Source organism: Onychomys torridus, chromosome 1 (genome assembly GCF_903995425.1).
Source record: "Onychomys torridus chromosome 1, mOncTor1.1, whole genome shotgun sequence".
Taxonomy (NCBI): Eukaryota; Metazoa; Chordata; class Mammalia; order Rodentia; family Cricetidae; genus Onychomys; species Onychomys torridus.
Genome location: NC_050443.1, coordinates 147722125 through 147741459, shown reverse-complemented (window position 1 = coordinate 147741459; position 19335 = coordinate 147722125). Strand labels below are relative to the sequence as shown.

Genomic DNA, 19335 nt, shown 5'->3' with positions numbered 1-19335 from the left:
TCTGCCGAGCAAAGCACAGTCCTGCCCCGATCCGTCAAGAGCACAAGCTGGAGGCCTCTGCAGTGGTCACCTTGTCGCGTGAGTGCATCCGGCCGGCCACAGGGAGGTTGGGTCGGCTTGGCTGCATGGTCCTGCACAGCTGCAGCTCCAGCTGAGACAGGGGAGGCCTGGGCTCTGGGTTCTTCTGCGGATGCCCCGACGCTGACAGGTATTGACAACCCGGATCTGTAAGCAAGCATGATTTCTCGGTAGCATTGTTACCAAGTTGGGAAAAGTCTGCAGAGTGCAATGGACAGGGAAGTAGGATAACTCCAGGGGAAATACGTAAGTGACAGTGAACTGGCTCCACAGAGCCAGAGTGGAAACAATGACAGAAACCACCCCCAAGGCTATGTGCTTCTGGCTTAAGTTTGCTAGGGAATATAGTCTGGAAGATTTACTGAGAAGAATGATTGTGATATGACCAGCCACAAATTCAGGTAACAAAGCAGGGTAGAAACCTGGATGACAGAAGTCACGATTTTTTTCTTTTTCTAAATCAAATCTTGATTCCCAGGGCGACCAGAGAAAGTCTGTCTGGGATTTGCACCATCAACATTGCCCCAGAAACACACCTTTCCATAGTACTTTGAATCACGGCTCCCCAGAGCTGGAGCATTAACAACCCCCTACACACACACACACACACACACACACACACACACACACACACACACACCCTCACTTCCAAACAAACAAACAAGCATAAAACAGGAGCAACCTGGCCCTCCATCAGTGTTTTACGTCCTCTGTGACATTCTTGTTTCCTGTGTAATAATATTAATAATAACATTCGAGGCCACTCTTGTTTAGTTGTTAATATTTTGTCTCTGGGAGAGAGAAAATTGAGGATATTTGGAACACCCTAAGGAAGGGTGCAAATGGCTTTGGTAGGTACAGGGGGAAGAAGCTACAAACACTGTTCAAAGGTGAAGTTACAAGGTGTGGTATACTCATTTGCAGGTGTGGTCTCCCAGAGACACAGTGTTCCTGGTTTCCCTCTGTCTTCAACCCATCTACCAAAGTCCAAGTTCAAGAGTGCAAGACCCAGAAAGAGGTGAGCCTAAACCCAAGCTTTCCAAAGTGTTTCTCTTCTCTAGATGGCTGACAGGAGGATTATCCCACCACTGCAAGGGAGAGCTCACCCCCTTATAAAATAGGAGTGTGCCAAGGGACTCTGATCAGTGTGTGTGTGTGTGTGTGTGTGTGTGTGTGTGTGTGTGTGTGTGTGTGAACTAGAGAACAGATGGTTTCTTTGAAGAGGTTTGCAGCAGGTGTAAAAATTCAGAAGACAGCTAAGGGATGGTGAGTAGCCCGAGTCAAAGTTTTCCTTGGGTTGAATCATTCCTATTTTGTGCTAGTGTTTGTGAGAAGTAGAAGCCACAGAGACTATCCAGCTGGATGATAGTCTTTCTCCTGCAAGCTCGGTCAGAAATGACTCATTTGGGCTGTCAATACTTAGATAACAGAGTAAACCATTAGGTCCCCTTCCCCATGAGTGTCCTCTGTCTCTGCTCAGAGGGTGCTAAGTGGGACGAAGACAGACAGGAAGGAATCCTCCCGATCTCCCAGGCCTCCTTAGGGCTCTGCTCTTTCTTCCTAGTAAGTAGTTCAGCCTCTGCTCAGCTCTACAGCTGATTGGTTCAAGTGCCATGTAATTCCAGGCTGTGTTCTTTGTTGGAATACACAGAAGTCACTGAAGCCTGGTGTCAGCTCCCACTAACAGGAAAACCATTCCAACTGATGTGAAACACCCCGTCCTTCTCCTCTCCCCCACTCATTTCCTGAGTTACTCTAAACCCAGGATTTCCTGATGAGGAAAGATGTGGAAATAGCTGTTGTCTGGGATCAGAATATACATAAATCCTGGCTGTAAAACATTGAGACTGGCTACTATGTGTGAAGGTATTCAACAGCCTACTAAAGGACATTGAAGAAAGTTGAGAAGTTGTGACATTCCCCCTTAGCCTTATAGTCTTCTGAAGGAAAAATCTATAACTAACTAAAATGTCTTCTGCACATAATCACTAGGATTTAGAACAAAATTAGGAGTTCTGGCCCACCTACAGTTTACAGCCCTCTTAGGTAGTTGGTAGGTAAAATAAGATCGTAAGATGCAAACTGAAGGTGGCTTCTGATGCGGGTGTGCTGTATGGCTAGTCACAGTTTTTCAGGTAATGATGAGACAACCATTCTGTTTTCAGCTTCACTGTAATACTCACTAAATTATATTGAGTAGTTTATTATAAAAAGAGGTTTGAAAACAAAAAAACAAAAACAAAAGCCGGGTGGTAGTGGCTCACGCCTTTAATCCCAGCACTTGGGAGGCAGAGACAGGCAGGTTTCTGTGAGTTCGAGGCCAGCCTGATCTCCAAAGCGAGTTCCAGGAAAGGCACAAAGCTACAAAAAAAAAAAAAAAAAAAAAAAAAAAAAAAAAGGTCTATACTTAACTGTAGGCTAATGTAAGTGTTCTGAGTACGTTTAAGGTAGGCTAAGGTAAACCATGATGTTGAGTACATTAGGTCGAGCAAATGCATTTTTCTCAATGATATTTCCAATTTACAATGAGTTTATTGGGCTGTAACTTCCATTGGAAAGAGAGGAGAGACTACAATGTAGTCATTTTAAAAATGCATTTCTGATGCCAGGTGGTGGTGGCACACACCTTTAATCCCAGCATTTGGGAGGTAGAGCCAGGAGGATCTCTGTGAGTTCGAGGTCAGCCTGGTCTACAGAGTGAGCTCCAGGATAGGCACCAAAACTATGCAGAGAAACCCCATCTTGGAAAAACAACAACAACAAATGCATTTCTGGCTGGAGGAGATGGCTTAATGCGTAAAGTGCTCGCCATGGAATCATGAAGACCCATGTTGGAAGCCCCTAAATCAATGAAAACCTGAATGTGGTAGCACACATCTGTAATCCCAGTGGTGAGGCAGGAGAATCCCTGGAAGGCTCCCGGCCAGCTAGTCTGGGGTACACAGCTGAGAACCACAAATGGAATAGACTGTCTCAAACAAGGTGGGAAGTGAAGCCAATACCTGGGGTTGTCCTCTGACCTGTACTCACGTGCTATGGCACACATCCGCCTGCACTCACATGCATGAACAGATATCTATATCTATATCTATATACTCACACATGGAGGTTTTTGGTTTTTTTTTTTTTAAACAGTGTGTTCGCAAAGGAATATAAGCATCCTCACTTTTTCCTCCTTCTGAGAAGCTCGGGAACTTGGAGCAGATGAAGGGGAGGCTGGAGGAGGATAACTAGGAGATATCAGTTGCAAGAAGGTGGGAATGGGATGTGAGTCAAAGAGGGATGGGAACAGGAGACTTCCGGAAGAACACCGATACACTGGCCATGAGACACCTAATCCTTAAAACACAAGTTGAAGAAGGACAGACAAAAGTTCTTCTGAACACACATCCTCAGATGCAAGATCTTACTGTCTATTGAGGAGACAGTAAGAAGGTGGATAGTCTTAGATTTATAGTGGGGGGAAACATGGCACTGTGTATTTACAGAGCAGGGAGAGATGGGAAATCATTTCACTCAACTGTTCTTGGCTAAGTAAACAATGCCAGGTTGGCTAAGTATGCCTGAGGTTAAACAGCTAGTTAGGATTTACATTATTCCCTAGGTCATTTTTTCTCTCTTTTTACATTGTTGATAGTATCTCAGAGCATGTATAAGGATGCATAAAGTCTGTTATTTAAAGTCACCTTGCATTTTCATGCTTTAGGTCAAGATGGGGTTTATATTCTCAAAATCTATGAATGAAAATATGAAAATCCAGCAGGAGTTCATGGTTATGAATGCTCGACTTCAGGTATGTGTTAGTTAAGTTGTTGTGTGCTCCTAATCACATAACATTTCTAGAGTGGTACTCTAGAAGCATGTTCTCTTTGACTCCCCTTGACCCCTAATTAAAATGCCCTTGAGCACCATCCTCAGAGATGAAATGGATGATTTACTAGTTGACAAGTGGATGACTTGCTGTAATATGCCTCCAAATCCAGATACTTGATTCAAAATTTCCATATTACAGGTAATTGCTTAGAGTATGTTATGAACAGAATATACCCTTCACCCAAGGTGTCCTGGATTCCTAGAACTTGTGAATATATTAGGAATATGATACCGTATACAGAAAGGGACTTTACTGTGCGTTCCTTTGTAAGGAGACTGTGTGTGTGTGTGTGTGTGTGTGTGTGTGTGTGTGTGTGTGTGTGTGTGTGTGTGTTTGTGTGTGTGTGTGAGAGAGACAGACAGACAGACAGACAGACAGAGACACAGAGACACACACAGAGACACACAGACAGAGACAGAAAAAGAGAGAGAGAATTCAAAGATGTCATACTGCGGCTACACAGAGAAATCTTAAATACAAACCTAAGCTGAATAGCACTTTGCTGGCTTTGAAGATGGAGTGATCAGGGCCATGGGCCAAAAAAGGCAGTCAGCCTCAATAAGTTGGAAAAGCCAAAGAAGCAGATTTTCCCCTGCTGCCTCCAGAGAGATGGAGTTATGCCAGCCCATTTGGCCCTTTAACCTCAGACAATAATTTGTTAAAGTGGCATTAGGAGACTGCTGTAGACCGTATGCTTGACCTTGAATTATACAGTAGATGTTTAGAAAAAAATCAAAGAGATTGCTCAATTGCCTTAATATGAGTTGTCAAAATGTTTTAAAATGTTATAAATCACAGTTGAAAGTTAAAAAGTTCAACCCAAATTGTTTTGCTAAGATTTTAGACAAAGATCACGAGTCCCCTATGGTCTGTTACAGCTCTAAGAAAGCACTATTCTCGGGCAGTACCTGTGAGCGATAAACCAGACTTCTAAGGCAACATGATGGCATGTACCATCTGTCCTCAGTGTCTTCTGGTCTGTACCCTAGAGGCAATACACCCTTAGAGATGCTCCAAGAAGGAAAATTTATACACATCATATAGAACGTATATCATATAGAATGTATAAAATAGTGCCACTTGCTTATATTGAGTGCTGCTGTTCATTGCTATCAAAACCTCTTTTAAAAATTAGGGTTTCATACAGCCCAGGCCAGCTTCAAACTGGTTATGTAGTCTAAGATGGCCTTGAACTTCTGGTCTTCCTGCCTCTGTCTCCTCAGTGCTAGGCTTATAAGAGTTTCTGTGCAGGCTAATGATTTCTTTGATGGAAATGGAAAAATGGATAGAAGGGGAAAGTTTTTTTTTAACTGCAACAGAGCAGTGACCAGAGGTGATTACAGTGTAGGGATCAGCCCAGTGTGTCAGAAACTTGGAGCCATCTGCATGTGGAAACTACAGGACTTTCATTCTTCATCAGTCCACACAACCTCAGGATCTGTGAAGATTTGGGGATTTTATTCCTCTTGGAAGTTACAAGAAACCTGAGACTCCTCCTACATCAGATGTCACTGCCCCGAAGCAGCGTGAGTGTAATGCTGGTATCACTTCCTCATGCTGCTCTAAGCTCGGTGATGAAGATGGGGACAGGTTCGGCACTCCAAGGATTTGGGTCATGTATGGGGAGCACTGAGGGTAAATCTACTGCTTTTATGATGAACCATGAGCAAGAGGCGCATGGAGGACTGCTGCTCACTGACAAACAAGCAAGAGATGGCTCCAGGAGCTAGGGCCTGGCTCTTTTGGTCTATCCCTGGAGAATGTGCAGGGACAGTCATGGTCCCTGGTAGTCCCTTGACTGACCAGAGATAAGAGAACAGCTGAAGTCCTCTCCAATCAATCCCAGTGAGCAGGTTTTCCAGGTGTAGCACTGAGGTCATCAAGTTTCAGCTTATCTAAACCAAAGGTGAACCCAACTTAGGAAGCCAGCTCCTCTTGAGGCAGCAGCTTCCTCTCATCTGGAAGAAGACAGAGTAGAATTTTCCCTAAAGCAATGGCTCCTTCACCCACATCCAGCTGATAAAAGGTTCGGTATGGCCTCACCCACTCCATCTCAAACACGCTGTCTTCATTTGACTAGCTGACAGCATCCTTCCTTGATTTTGTCCTGTTTTGGATTCCCCACCCCACAATGGAGATGTCATACCTGAGGATCACAAGGCTTTCATAGAGCAAAACGTATTTAAACAGAAGCTCAGCAAGAGAGCAATGATTGCCTCACCTCTCTGACCCTTCAATTACTAGCTGAACTGAGTCCCCTCAAAATTTGTATGTTGGAATCCTAACCCCAATATGACTTCATTTGGAGATAGGGTCTTCATAGAGTTAACCAAGTTAAAATATGTTGCACAAATTCTAAATTGTCTTATAACAAAAAAAGGTAATAGTAATGAGAGAGTTGGCCTAGAAAGCACTTTCAATACTTTTAAAAACTGCTCAGTGGGCTTGCCCATGAAAGACTCTGACAGAAGTTGCTAAAAGGCCCTTTTGTGGGTGAATTGCTTGTTAAAAGAAAATCTGATGGGTGTGGTGGCAGGTGCCTTTACTCCCAACTCAGGCAGGCAGATTCTTTGGTGATTTTTTATGGGATAAGACACACAGAAAGTGACTCTTAAACTCACTAATTTATAAAAGTGGCTCAAGGTTCCAGTGACCAAGATTTCCTAGGAAAGGAAGACAGTCTTATTGGTGAAATTATTAAGGCCACTCCACATAGTTAAAAGGGAGGTTTATTTTGTGGGGTAACTTACAAATGAAGGGGTAGTTTGCAGGGTCTGGGAAAGGTATGGTGCAGTTCAGCGGTGTTCTCTGGAGAACTCTGTTCAGTCTACCTCCAGCATCCAGGGTCATGGAACCAAGAGAGGCCTCACTCACAGAGGTTTTTGCTGGTCTGGGGGCTAAGCTAGGGAACTGAGACCGGACTAGCTGCTCCCTTTTTTGGGAATGGAACGGTGTAGGCGTTCCCTGGTCAAATGGAACTTTGCAGGCGGGTTTAGGTACCCAGCAGCCGGGGAGGAGGCTGAGGGTGGGAGCCGCCTAGGCTTTTGGAATTTGCCCCACATTGGGCGCCAGATATTGGTGAAATTATTAAGGCCACTCCATGTAGTTAAAAGGGAGGTTTATTTTGTGGAGTAACTTACAAATGAAGGGATAGGTTGCAGGGTCTGGGAAAGGTATGGCGCAGTCTGGCGGTGTTCTCTGGAGAACTCTGCTCGGTCTACCTCCAGCGTCCAGGGTCCCGGAACCAAGAGAGTCCTCTCCTCTTGATCCTGGGTCTTCAGCATCTTCCCTCAGCCCTGCCTTGTGGGCGTGACCATTACCGAAGCCTCAATGGGGGTTGGAACTTCCAGGCCAAGGCTGGAATGGCTACCCACTACACAGTCTTCCTAAAAAAAAAAATGACCTTTCCAAATAGAGAAGTGAGAGTGTGGCAAAGAAGCCAGCACCCCAAAATCCTTTTGGTACTGAAGCCTAGGAAGTGGGGAAACCAAGTCAGACAACTTACGTTTGGGTCTAGCAGCCTTGCCTGAGGCTGTCCTGGAGCCCAGGCTATTCTTGCTTTCTGGATCTTTGGGGGATCCTGAAAAGAAAATTTTTGGGTTAATTGTCAAGTCTTGGGAGAGGGAGCTGTATCATTTGTTGTCCAGCCTCAGGGTAATGAGAAAGTGCAGGGCTTCAGTGACTGTGGTGTGGCACCTTGCACAGCCTTGGTGCAGTGGGGAGGGGCTTGGACCTGCCTAGGCTCAGTGTGTGGGCTCTGCTGACTCCCCATGGGAGACCTTGATTTGGGGGATGTAGGGATGTGGGGTGGCTAGGGAGGGAGACCTGGAGTCTGGGAGGAGGGAGGAAGGGGGATCTGTGGGTGGTATGTAAAGTGAGTAGAAAATTTCTTAATAAAGAAAAGTGAAAAGAAGAAAAGAAAAGAAAGTGCAGGGCTTGTCTCAAGTCTTGGCTTGAGTAGTCTGTGAGGCTGGATCATCTCAGCTAGCCATCTCCTGAGCAGTTTGTAGTCCAAAGCTGATCTTTAGGCAGTGTTTGTCAGCTTAATGACATTATCATAGTACATGTGGAATCATCATTGTGGGGTCCCATCATCATGGTTCACTGCAGAAAATATTTTTGGTGTGACATTTTTTTCTGGATGATTTGTTCTTTTTCTTGGGATGTCTCATTTGTCCAGTTTTCTTTCAGATTCCTTAGCCTTTATTCTCCTGAAAGACAAAAACAAAACCCTTCCCCAACCCTAACTTTGGGGGACTTCCAAATCTAATCTTTATCAATTATAATTTATGGTTTCTCCTTAAATTTTGTTTTATTTTCTATAGCTGTTTTATCATCTAGACCAGCACGGTTTTTCACAATAGGCATTAGGTTATTTAATTGCTCTGGGAAGGAGTTTCTTCCATAATGGCAGAAAATGACTGAACCAAATTTGACATGGAGGCCTGCAAGGGGCCCCTCAGGGAGTTTCCCCGAAAGGCAAAGGCAGGGGATTACCTTGTCTGTCCCTTGTTGACATACTTTCTTTAGTCCAGTGTCTGTCTTTGTCACACCTTCTGCATAATCCAGAAGGGAGGTGCATTCTGTTGGGATTATTCCTTGAAAAAACATTGTTTCTGGAATGCCCTGTTTACAGTCCCTTTTTAGGTGACCTTGTTTACCACAATTGGAACATTTGATATTACAATTTTTCTTCAAACCTCTGGAAATCATCTCTCCTATCCAAGCATCATCATGGTCATGAGATCAATATTGACTGTATCTCAGATCCATTCCTCCAAGGATGCTGATCTTGCCTTTAATGCCCTAGTTACCCTTTTGAATTGTGCATTAGCATTTTCAAAAGCCAAAGATTCAATTATTATTTGTCTAGCTTCTCAACTTGGTATCATTCTATTTACTGCTGAAGCCAATATTTGTAAGAAATCAGTGAAGGCTTCTTTTGGGCCCTGTATAACTTTTGTAAATGACTCAATTTTCTTTCCTACTTCCTGAATTCTGTTTCAAACATTCAAGGATACCATGTAGCATGAGGCTAGGGTATGGTCATCATATAAAGATTGTCTTTGTATACCAGCTTAATCAGCTGTCCCAAGAAGTTGATCTTGTGAGATTTCAAGACTTCTAGCCCTACTCCATTGTTCAATGGTCTTAGCCTCATCCTTCTACCAGGTCCTCCATTGTAATTGGGGATCAACCTCTAAGACTTACGTAACAAATCTCTTCATTCTTGAGGGATAATTCTATTACAAGTTGGCCACAAGTTTAACATCTGCTTCTTGAAAGATGAGTGGATGCCATATGAGACTATTGCTTCTTTGAATCTCCTCAAATCTAACATTTGCACAGGAATCCAATTAGCTTGTACACAGTCTTGGGGATATCTATCATTTGGTAGTTCCTGTAAGGTTACTGGATAGATTAAGGTTGGCTGTTTGAAAGGCTTAGGCTATTTCTCTGTAACCTTATAATACAATGTTGAGATTGGTTCTCCTTTAAATTCCTCTGTCTGGGTATGAATATCTCTATGATCTGTTTTAACAGGTTTTTCTAAAACTTTTATCTTGGCACTCATATTAACCAACTTTTTAAATGATAAAACATAAATGATTAAACAAGTAATATTTATAATTGACATTACATAAATCTCATCAACATTAATTATCCTCTCATTAAACTGTTCCATTTTCAGACCATCTAGCCTATAGTCAAACAGAGACCAAACTCCCTCCATCATAAAAATATTTCCCATTCTTAATGTGAAAAAATCCTTCTTTTATCTAATTCCTCCCTTTAAGAAATCCCAATTGACTCACCAAATCTGCTGACAATGATGATTCAGATGATGGTGTGGCAGCAGCCTGAGGAGAGGACTCAGAGAAAGCCAAAGGGAAGAAACTAGAGACCCAGCTGTCTGTATGAGGGAACGTGTGAGAGCAGCCAATTCTAGTGTGTTTGGAGCCTGAGCCTGGGGAGTTTGCTGTAGAGAGGCTGCAACAGAAACTTAGCCTGCAGGGTAGGGACTCCAGTCCAGGTGGGGTGGGGACTCTGGCTGTGTGCAGCTCAGGCCTGGGCTGGGGACTGCAAAGCCACAGGCAAGTGGCCTCTTCATAAATTTGTGCCCCAAAGTTGGATGCCAGGTATTGCTTGAATTTCTAAAAGTCTTATAATAAAAAACCCAGAATCAGATATTGGGGTAAATGTTGAAAGAGCAGAGAGACAAAGGAACAAGCCACAGTTACTTCTCACCTCACCAACTCCCTGAATGTCTCTGAGTCCTCAGCCAAAAAGGGTCCAGCTGAAAAGCATCCCTCAGCTGAAAAGGGCTTCAGCTAAAAGAGAGCTTGGTTCCTGTCTCCTCACACCTTGTATATCTTTCTCCACCCAGCCATATTACTTCCTTCCTAGTGCTGGGATTAAAGGCATGTGACTTTCAAGTACTGGGATTAAAGGTGTGTGCCACCACTGCCTGGCTCTGTTTCTCTCCTAGACTGAATCAATCTCATATAGTTCATGGTGGCTTTGAATTCACAGAGATCCAGATGGATCTCTGCCTCCCGAGTGCTAGGATTAAAGGTGTGTGCCACCATTTCCTGGCCTTTATGTTTAATCTAGTGGCTTCTGTTCTCTGATCTTCAGGCAAATTTTGTTAGGCTACAACAAAATATCACCACAAAAATAATCCTTAGGGTGGGTCTTAATATGATATATCAGTGACTTAACAGCAAATTTGGTCATGAATCCCAAATATGGATGCAGTCATTTACAAGCCAGGGACAGAGGTCTCCTCATAGCTTGTCAAGGAACTGACTACACTGATTTTGGGTTTCTAGATTCCATAACTGAGACAATTTTTTTTTCTAGTGCATAAACTAGCCAGGCTGAGCTGTCTCAGGGTAGGGGCAGCTTTAGCAAACTAAAGCAGGGAATACTTGGAGCCTGTATCCAGAAGAGGATGCTGGTGTATTGGGCAAGAGGCTCCCTGCAACTTAACTACAATTTTCTGCCTTCCTCCCCAACTGCTATTTCTATAAGCCCTTCTGGAAGGAGAGTCAGAGTTCATGGATGGGAGAGATTCGGTCATGAGTTTTCCATACGGACATGGCACATCAATTTCACTCTACCTTGTATGTGTGGACATACCTGACAGTGTCTTGAATCAGATCAACTTCCCTTCCTTAATGCAAACTTTGTTCAGACTGCATCACTTGAATTCAGCCCATCTTCCATTCAAAGAATTTAACACAAGTATTGTAGGGCCCCTGCCTAATTTCAGGAGATTGTACAGTTTTACAGATGGCTGGTGACTGAGATGTATGGGGCCTTTTGTTTTTCCCCTCAGGAACCACAAAAAAGAAGAGGGTATTTTTTTCTTTTTAAAAATCAGTTTTTGGAAATTTCATACAATGTATTAGAGCTGAAGGCTATGGCTCAGTGGTAGAGCGTTTAACTAGCATGCACCAGGTCCTAGGTTCAGTCCCCAGTACAGCAATCAAAAAGAGACACACAGAGAGGGAGAAGAGGGAAGAGAAGGGGAGGGGAAGAAAGAAGAGAGAGAGGGGTTACTGTGAGGTGTAGGAAGAGAAACTGCCTCTTCCAACCTCTGTTACCAAGATGAGCTAGCTATACAGTTAAAAAAAGAAAAAAGAAAAAGAGCATTTTCCCACATGGCCACTAGATGGCGCACATAAACAACTTTACAACACCCACATGTCTGGCAGGCTCAATGTTACTGAGGTAGGGTGGAAAGAGGAAAAGAAGGAAATACAGATGCTGCTAGCCCATGCTATGCAGTACGCCTGTCGGCAAAGCAGTATGGTCGTGCAAACACTAGTGGGAAGTGAATGTTTATTTGTTGTTTGCTGTGTTCAGGCAACAACATGAGAGAAAACAAAAGCCAGCCAACCATGAGGTCTAGACCTTGACCTGTTTGTGCGCTGAACACTTAAGGTAGTGTGGGTTCTCCTGGTTTTTAGTGAAACTGGTTCTTGCAGATGGAAGATGTGGTGTTTCTACCCTGGCTAATTTTTATTGTCGATTTGATACAGCCTGGAGACACCCGAGAAGAGGGATCTCAAATGAAGAGCTGTTTCAACTAGACTGGCCTGTGGCCATGTCTGAGATTGTCTTGACTGTGGGCAGTATCAGTCCTAGGCAGGTAGGTCTGGGCTGTGTAAGAAAGCTAGCTGAACAGGAGCCCCTGGCTAGAAAATAAGGTTCCCTCATAGGTCCCAGCCCCAGGTTTTTGTCTTGAGTTCCAGACCCAACATCCCTCAATGACAGATCGTGATCTGGGAAATGAAATAAGCCCTGTCCTTCTGGAGTTGCTTTTGGTCATGATGTTTTATCACAGTCACATAATCAACAAGAGCAGTTCCAAATGTGGTAATAAAAAGACAGTTCCAGACACACCGAGGTATTTTTCTTAGCCATTACCACAGTCAGACATTGACATAAACTGTGGTGAGCCTGTCGAGAGCCGCATGAATTAGGAGCTAAAACACCTTGGTGAACAGTGTGAGTTCTTCTCTCAAGGGATTGCACATCCTTGAACAGGGTAGAGCTGGCAGCCAATGAATTCAACACTGTGTTAAGAACTGAGAATGCTATATATTAATGTGTCTGTTAGAGACAGAATGGTAGAGGCTTTTCTAAAGGTCACACATGGAGTCAGTACTTGTTTATTCTGGCAGTGTACAGACCTTGGCTAGTTAATGAGTATAAAAATAAAAAGGTGGGGTTGGGGATTTAGCTCAGTGGTAGAGCGCTTGCTTAACAAGCACAAGGCCCTGGGTTTGATACTCAGCTCAAAAAAAAAAAAAAAAAAAAAAGTGAGATTGAGACCTTCTCTCTGTCCTGAGATGGTTCAAATATTTTATGTAGGACTTTTCTTAGAGGAAAAAATATTTGGATCATGTTTAATAAGCACACTTTTGATTCTATTAGGAAAATTGATGTTAGGTTCATTGTTAGGTTTGGCTTAGACTAATGAATCTAGCTATTGGGTTAGGGGGTTATCTATTATGATAATTACGCCATTGGAGACTTGAATTTATTATATATGGATATATATTTTAGTTTTTTTCAATCATTACACATTGTTTAGATGCCAAATACTATTAAGGCATAATTATTTTCAGTTATAATTTCTCAAAAGAAAACCATTAGCTTCAAGTTTTATTTCTTTTAAAATTTTGAACAAGAAAGAGCTCGAAGTTTTTAAAACTATAGTGGAGTGAGAGAATATGTCATTACCTCCCTCCCTCCCCCCCCTTCTGCCCTCCCCCTTCCTTCCCTCCCCCCTTTCCACCCTCCCCCTTCCTTCCTCCCTCCCTCCTTCCACTTGGTCCATGATGAGTCCTCTCTGTGGACTCCTTACTCAGATACCCGCTGCAGTGTCTCCTTTGTTACAAGTCACTTAACCGCAACAGATTTTCAACTACAGGTGCACCCCATGTGTCTTTAGCCAGAGAACATTGACAATACCATGTTACCACATAAATAGGCAACGCTTACATGTCACTCACCATGTGTCAGGCACTGCTATAAATCAACGTGTGTGTGTGTGTGTGTGTGTGTGTGTGTGTGTGTGTGTGTGTGCGCGCGCGCATTGCTATTGTCGTTCCTTGGGACAGGATGGCAGAAGTCCAAGTTGGTCTCAAATTCATGATTCTTTGATGGGGGAATGTCTTTCTGTATGCTTCAAATATGTGTTGCTCTGATTGGTTTGATAAATAAAGCCGTTTGCCCTATGGCAATGCAGCTTAGAGGCAGGCTGGAAATTCAAAGGGAGAGACAGGAAGAAGGAGGGTGGGAGTGGGGTAGATAGAGGTGGGGTGAGGGTAGGTGGGAGTGGGGAGGGGGAGATGCCAGCAAGCCACCCAAGGAGCAACATGTAATGGGACACAGGTAAAGCCATGGAACAGGTGGTAACATATAGGTGAATAGTCATGGGCTAATCTAAGATATCAAAACTAACTAGCAAGAAGCCTGAGCCACGGCCGTCTAGTTCACAATTAATAAAAGCCTCTGTGTGTTACTTGGGGAACTCGAGTAGGAGAGATCTGTTTTGACCACTGGCTGGCCAGGACAAGGAAAACTTCCAGCTACAATTAATTCTTCTATGTCCCCTCTCAAATTCTAGGATTACAGGCATACACTACCAAGCCTGGTGCAGAACTGTTATCCTGTACCCTGTGAGGGAGAGCTTCACAGCTGGAGTCCAGTGTTTGAGAACAGTCCTTTTGATCTTTAACTTGACAGTACCATTTCTGTATGGTTTGATCTTCCCTTTCCCTCCTCACCCCCGTGTTTGTCAGGTAGTCCCAGGACCTCCTCATAGACTCATCCCATCTTGAGCATCCTCTAAGTTCTTGGCTGACTTATAAAATTTTGATACATCATGTTCACTCTTTACCATTAAGTTTATGCAAAAGACAAGGACAGGGTGTTCTGTGTTCACCACCACATCATACCATTTAGTCCCACAATCTTTACAAAGCTCTCTGCTTATTACCTTTGGCAGTTCCCAGCCATCAAATTCAGACGATAGCCACTTGATGTTTACTGGGTGGAAATGTCTGTCCTGTGATAGCTCCTTTAGGCAGTGGTTCTCAGTCCCAGCTGCACACCAGAACTACCTAGACCGCCTGCAAAATAAAATAAAATAAATGTAAACTAAACTTACGCTGACCTTACCTCCTGTTAACATGTGGAATAACTGCTCTGGGGCGCTGGTGTTGGGACTTTGGAGAACTCTAAAGATGTTTACAGTTCAGGACACTGATATTGGGCTTTTCTGTGTCTTTTTTTTTTTTAAATCTACATGCCTTTTTATATGAACACAAATTATTAACTGCAGTATTTATTATCACTTTGGGATATATGCTTTATTATTATGTGATTTTGGGGAAAAGTGATCTAGCAAGGATGAGTTTTACACACTCAATGTTCATGGATATAAAGGCATATTATTGATCTTTAACAGAACTCAAAGTGAGCCTCCACGTCTACTGATAAAGGCCAATTTCAGCCAGGCCAAGTGGCTTAATTACTTCTCACTCTTTCCCTCTCTCTTCACTTTTCCACGGAATGATCTTGGTTTGGCCTGGGCGACCTCGGGTGGCACAGGCCATCTGCCTCTCATATTCAGCTACCTCCTGGGAACCTTTCCAGGTGACATGGGAACCATGCAGACACACCAAGGTAGCTGAGATTCACCGAACTGTCTCTCCAAGCCTGCTCTGAACCTAGGTCTGCCTTGCAACCACTGTCTCTCTACTCGGGTTCCACTCTCCCAGAATCCTCTTTGTTTATAGGATCCCCAGGCTCACCTGGGGTTTGCTTGACATTCTCCTGTACTATAACTCCCTGGGGGAGAGGAGGACAAGTGGGCAAGCCTTATCTTTATATTCTTAGGCCATTCTCCTCTCCCAGTTCTTGCCATGGCACTGGTAGAAAGAGGACATGACTGGAAACTGAGTCACATTATTTGTCTTTTATCATCATCTCTAGCTTTCCGTTTCTGGGCTTTGCTGGTGATATGTACTGTCAAGGTTTTAGAATCAAGAAGCCAAAAAGAAAACATCTTTCTCCCTGAAGAATCAGGCTCTTTTCAAATCATGGCCTTGGGTTTTCATTTTGCTACCACTGCTGCCTCTGTGTATTTCTTTAAAAATCGGATCAGGTATTGTGTCCTGTGTTTTGGGCTGCTCAAAGCCAGGAAAGGCACCGACTAAAGTGGCACAGGACACAAGGGGTGACAAACAAACCCCTTTTGACACCTCAAAGCAACACCCTTCACCACTGTATGATGAGGACCCGACATTTCAATCTGTAGTCGGGTGTATCTGGAAGGCAACATGGATGGAAGGCAAAATGATTTCCAAGCAAGTACTAACAACGAAGGCAGGCAAGGTGGGTGTGTTTAGTGACCCAGAGATCTTTCCTCACACAAACCAGAAAAGGCTGGAAACATACCTGAGGCTCAGGTCCACAAACATGCAGTCAGGCCCTCAGTGAGCAGGAGCAGTGTCTGTTCTGTATACAGTTGAAGGAATTGTCACTGCCAAGGGGACAGTGGCACAGAGCTGTTCAGAGCAACTTAGTGGAAGTCTATTGTGATTGAAACAGAACAAACATGCATGGAAACAGATGAAAGAAAAGCAGATGGTAACACTGTTCCAAGATGAAAGGTGAGTAACCACTCTGTCTTTTGCGCTTAGCTGGAAAGGCAGCTGACCATGCAGAACGAGATGAGGGAAAGACAAATTGCTATGCAGATCGCCTGGTCTCGGGAATTCCTCAAATATTTCGGAACGTTTTTTTGCATTGCCGCCATCTCGTTAACAACTGGGTATGTTTACGATTTGCTTGAAGATTTCCTGAAATAATGCAGTCTCTGCCGTGGTCATATTTAGCACTGCCAAGTTGGCCGAGGTAGGACTCTCGGCCCAAGAAACCTCCCCTTGCTAACTCCTCTGTAGAACAAGGTAGGAAGAGTTCATTCTTCCATCCGCTCCTTAGATTCCTTCTGTCTTTTTCTCTAGTCTGTAAGTTAAAGAGTTGCATGGCCTCTGCACTTATCCCTAGAGATCCTGAATGGTAGCTCTGTATCCTTGTCTGCTTTAAAAAGAGGAAGCAAAGCCTTGAATCCAAGAAAGATTAGCAAGTCACAGCCCCTTCCCTGGAGAACCAAAGAATCTGGTGAGGTACACTGGGCAAGGAAATTCAATTTCTGTAGAAGACTCAGATGAATCAAGTAACTTATGAGATGGAATGCATCCTTCCAGAAAGCAGGTGCTTCTTTCTTACAAGGACAAGATAGGCCTTTGCTGGTTATTGTTGACATTCATCTTTGTATTTCCAAAACAGAGCAATAAAGCGAAAGAAGCCAGCCTTTCTCTTTCCCATAGTTCCACTCAGCTTTGTCTTCACCTACCAGTATGACCTGGGCTATGGAACTCTTCTACAAAGAATGAAAAGTGAGTCTTCCTAAACTAGTTTGTTTCCTAATTAATCTTCTGATTCAAGATCCCCTCTCAGGGCTGGGAGATGGCTCAGTCGGTAAGGTGCTTGCTCTGCAAGCATGAGGACCCAAGTTCAATCCCCGGTACCCATGTAAAAAAGCTGAGTGTGGTAGCACGTTTGTTATCTCAGTACCAGAGAGGCAGAGACCGGCAGATCTCTTGGACCCCCTGGTTATCCAGCCTAGCCTACTTGGCAAGCTCCAGGCCAATCTGATATACTGTCTCAAAAACAAAACTGGAGTAGACAATGCCTGAGGACACTGGCAATTATCCTCTGGCCTCACCATGAAAGTGTACACACATGAACACACGCAAACAACCCCTCCTTATAAATCTATGACTTATGTAGATTCTAACAGGATCATTTTCCTAAGACTCTGATGACCAACATCTCTGCTCCCTCCAACAGAGTGGCATGGTGTCAGCTCTTAGTAGCTCATAAGAATTGACTTGGTAGATGTTTAGAAATTTTGCATGGTGGATGTGAGGCACAGTTGATTATTAAAATTAAATTAAATAAGAGTATACAGACTTGTAATTAAATTATAATAAATACTAAATTGCATTTAAAACAAAGGTATTAAGCACTCATCTGTTTCTAATTATTTTTCTATTCTATATAATCTATATATTCTATATAAGTAGTCTATATAGATTACTCGTATCAATTCTGTCTGCATTATGCAAATGCAGAAGCAGCACAGAGATGCTACAAAGTGCAACCACAGCTCCGGCTTCAGTGGCATCCCATTGGTGGCTTGAGGTTGGCCATGGTGGGAGTATTTACATCGTGGAAACTGGCAAACACCAAATCAAAGCTTAACACTGATCGTCTAGACCAAGGATAAGGAAATGTTGACATTTTAAACCTTTGGGAAATAATTCTAATAATGTCTATGAGTATTGTTCATTTTTGCAGATGGCTTACTAATTTTTAGTGTGAATCTGCAATTGTTTGTATTTATGTATTGTATAATGGTCAAATCCAGGTAGTTATAGCTATCTCCTCCATGCATTTATCATTTCTTTTTTGTTCTTTTTCTGAGCTACAGTCTCCCTTTGTGGCTCAGGCTGGCCTTGAACTCATGATCTTCTTTTCTTACCTCCTGAGTACTAGAATTATGCCAATAATTCTAGCACCACACCCCGCTGTAGCTAAGTTTTCAGAATCCACCATTGTGTTTCCCCAAGCGGTGCACTCCTTTTTCTGAGCAAAAGGATGAGATGCTTACCTCTGAGATTTCAGGTGACAGATACAGAGTGTCACATACATTGTGTCACTGAAACAGCAATCAAGCCTTCTGACAAAATGCTGGTGACTTCTCCATTGCCTTACACACTTCTGCGTTTTATTTCAGGTGAAGCTGAAGACATATTGGAAACAGAAAAGACTAAGTTGGAGCTGCCAAAAGGAATGATCACCTTTGAAAGCCTTGAAAAAGCCAGAAGGGAGCAGAGTAGATTCTTTGCAGACAAATGAAGTCCCGTGTACCCTCAAAGCACAGGCTGCGTCCCAAAGCACAGAATTGTTGGCTTGAATTACGGTGTTTACAGTTTTTTAAATAATCAAGATTTTGATACAATGCTTTTTTATTTTAGAATATTAAAATTCAAAATGAATTTGTTGAACTATTTTAAAATAAAAATTTTAACACTCAGCCAAATCATGGCAGTATTCTAGATAACATTCAAATTTTCTGTGTTTGTTTTACAATTATCTAAGTACAAAATTAATAAATTATATCGTTCTGAATTTGACACCAGTGTCTTGAGATTTTATCATATAGACTTTCCACTCAATATCAACTCTCACAGGCATCTGGTATCATGTCCTGTCCCCCACAAAAGAACACTGGTGACTAGCACACAATGAATCACAGCGTGCAGTGTTCAGAGGAGGAGATGGTCAAGTTGAGAGATAAATATGGGAGTCAACAGGGAGTGTGAGGAGGGAAATGGGTTGATATGATCTTATTTCATTGTATACATAAATGATATTCTCAAACAATAGGATCAATAAATGAATAAGTATATAAATAAATAAATAAATAAATAAATTATAAAAGAAAGAGATAGAGATTTCATCCAATGGATCCACACATGATGGAATAATGCCATAATATCAACTACTCTGGAGGCTGAGGCAGGAGGTTCTTAAGTTTGAGGCCAGGCTAAGCAGCATAGCAAGTTCTATCTATCTATCTATCTATCTATCTATCTATCTATCTATCTATATCTATCTCTCTATCTCTTTCTCTCTATCTCTATCTCTTTCTCTCTATCTCTATCTCTCTTTCTCTATCTCTTTCTCTCTCTCTCATCTCTGTCTCTGTCTTTCTTTCTCTCTCACACACA

General features: G+C 42.9%; 1 protein-coding gene across 2 annotated transcripts; it reads left to right on the top strand.

Moving 5' to 3' along the window:
- Plgrkt (plasminogen receptor with a C-terminal lysine) lies at positions 1-18718 on the top strand. 2 transcript variants are annotated; one of them, XM_036174392.1, is made up of 6 exons: positions 1-208; positions 1003-1096; positions 3785-3871; positions 16177-16307; positions 16826-16935; positions 18339-18718. In XM_036174392.1, exons 3-6 carry the CDS (start codon positions 3791-3793, stop codon positions 18458-18460), a joined length of 444 nt encoding a protein of 147 aa, XP_036030285.1. In that variant the 5' UTR covers positions 1-208; positions 1003-1096; positions 3785-3790; the 3' UTR covers positions 18461-18718. The 2 variants fall into 2 exon arrangements, with proteins under 2 accessions (XP_036030285.1, XP_036030296.1); XM_036174403.1 differs by having other exon boundaries at positions 8-78.
- Positions 18719-19335: the final 617 nt, after the last annotated feature.

Coding starts and splice junctions, on each gene's coding strand:
- Plgrkt (XM_036174392.1), top strand. CDS start 3,791: ATGGGGTTTATATTCTCAAAATCTATGAATGAAAATATGAAAATCCAG. Junction 16,308..16,825: donor GCCATCTCGTTAACAACTGG/GTATGTTTACGA, acceptor TTTCCAAAACAG/AGCAATAAAGCGAAAGAAGC. Junction 16,936..18,338: donor TCTTCTACAAAGAATGAAAA/GTGAGTCTTCCT, acceptor GTTTTATTTCAG/GTGAAGCTGAAGACATATTG.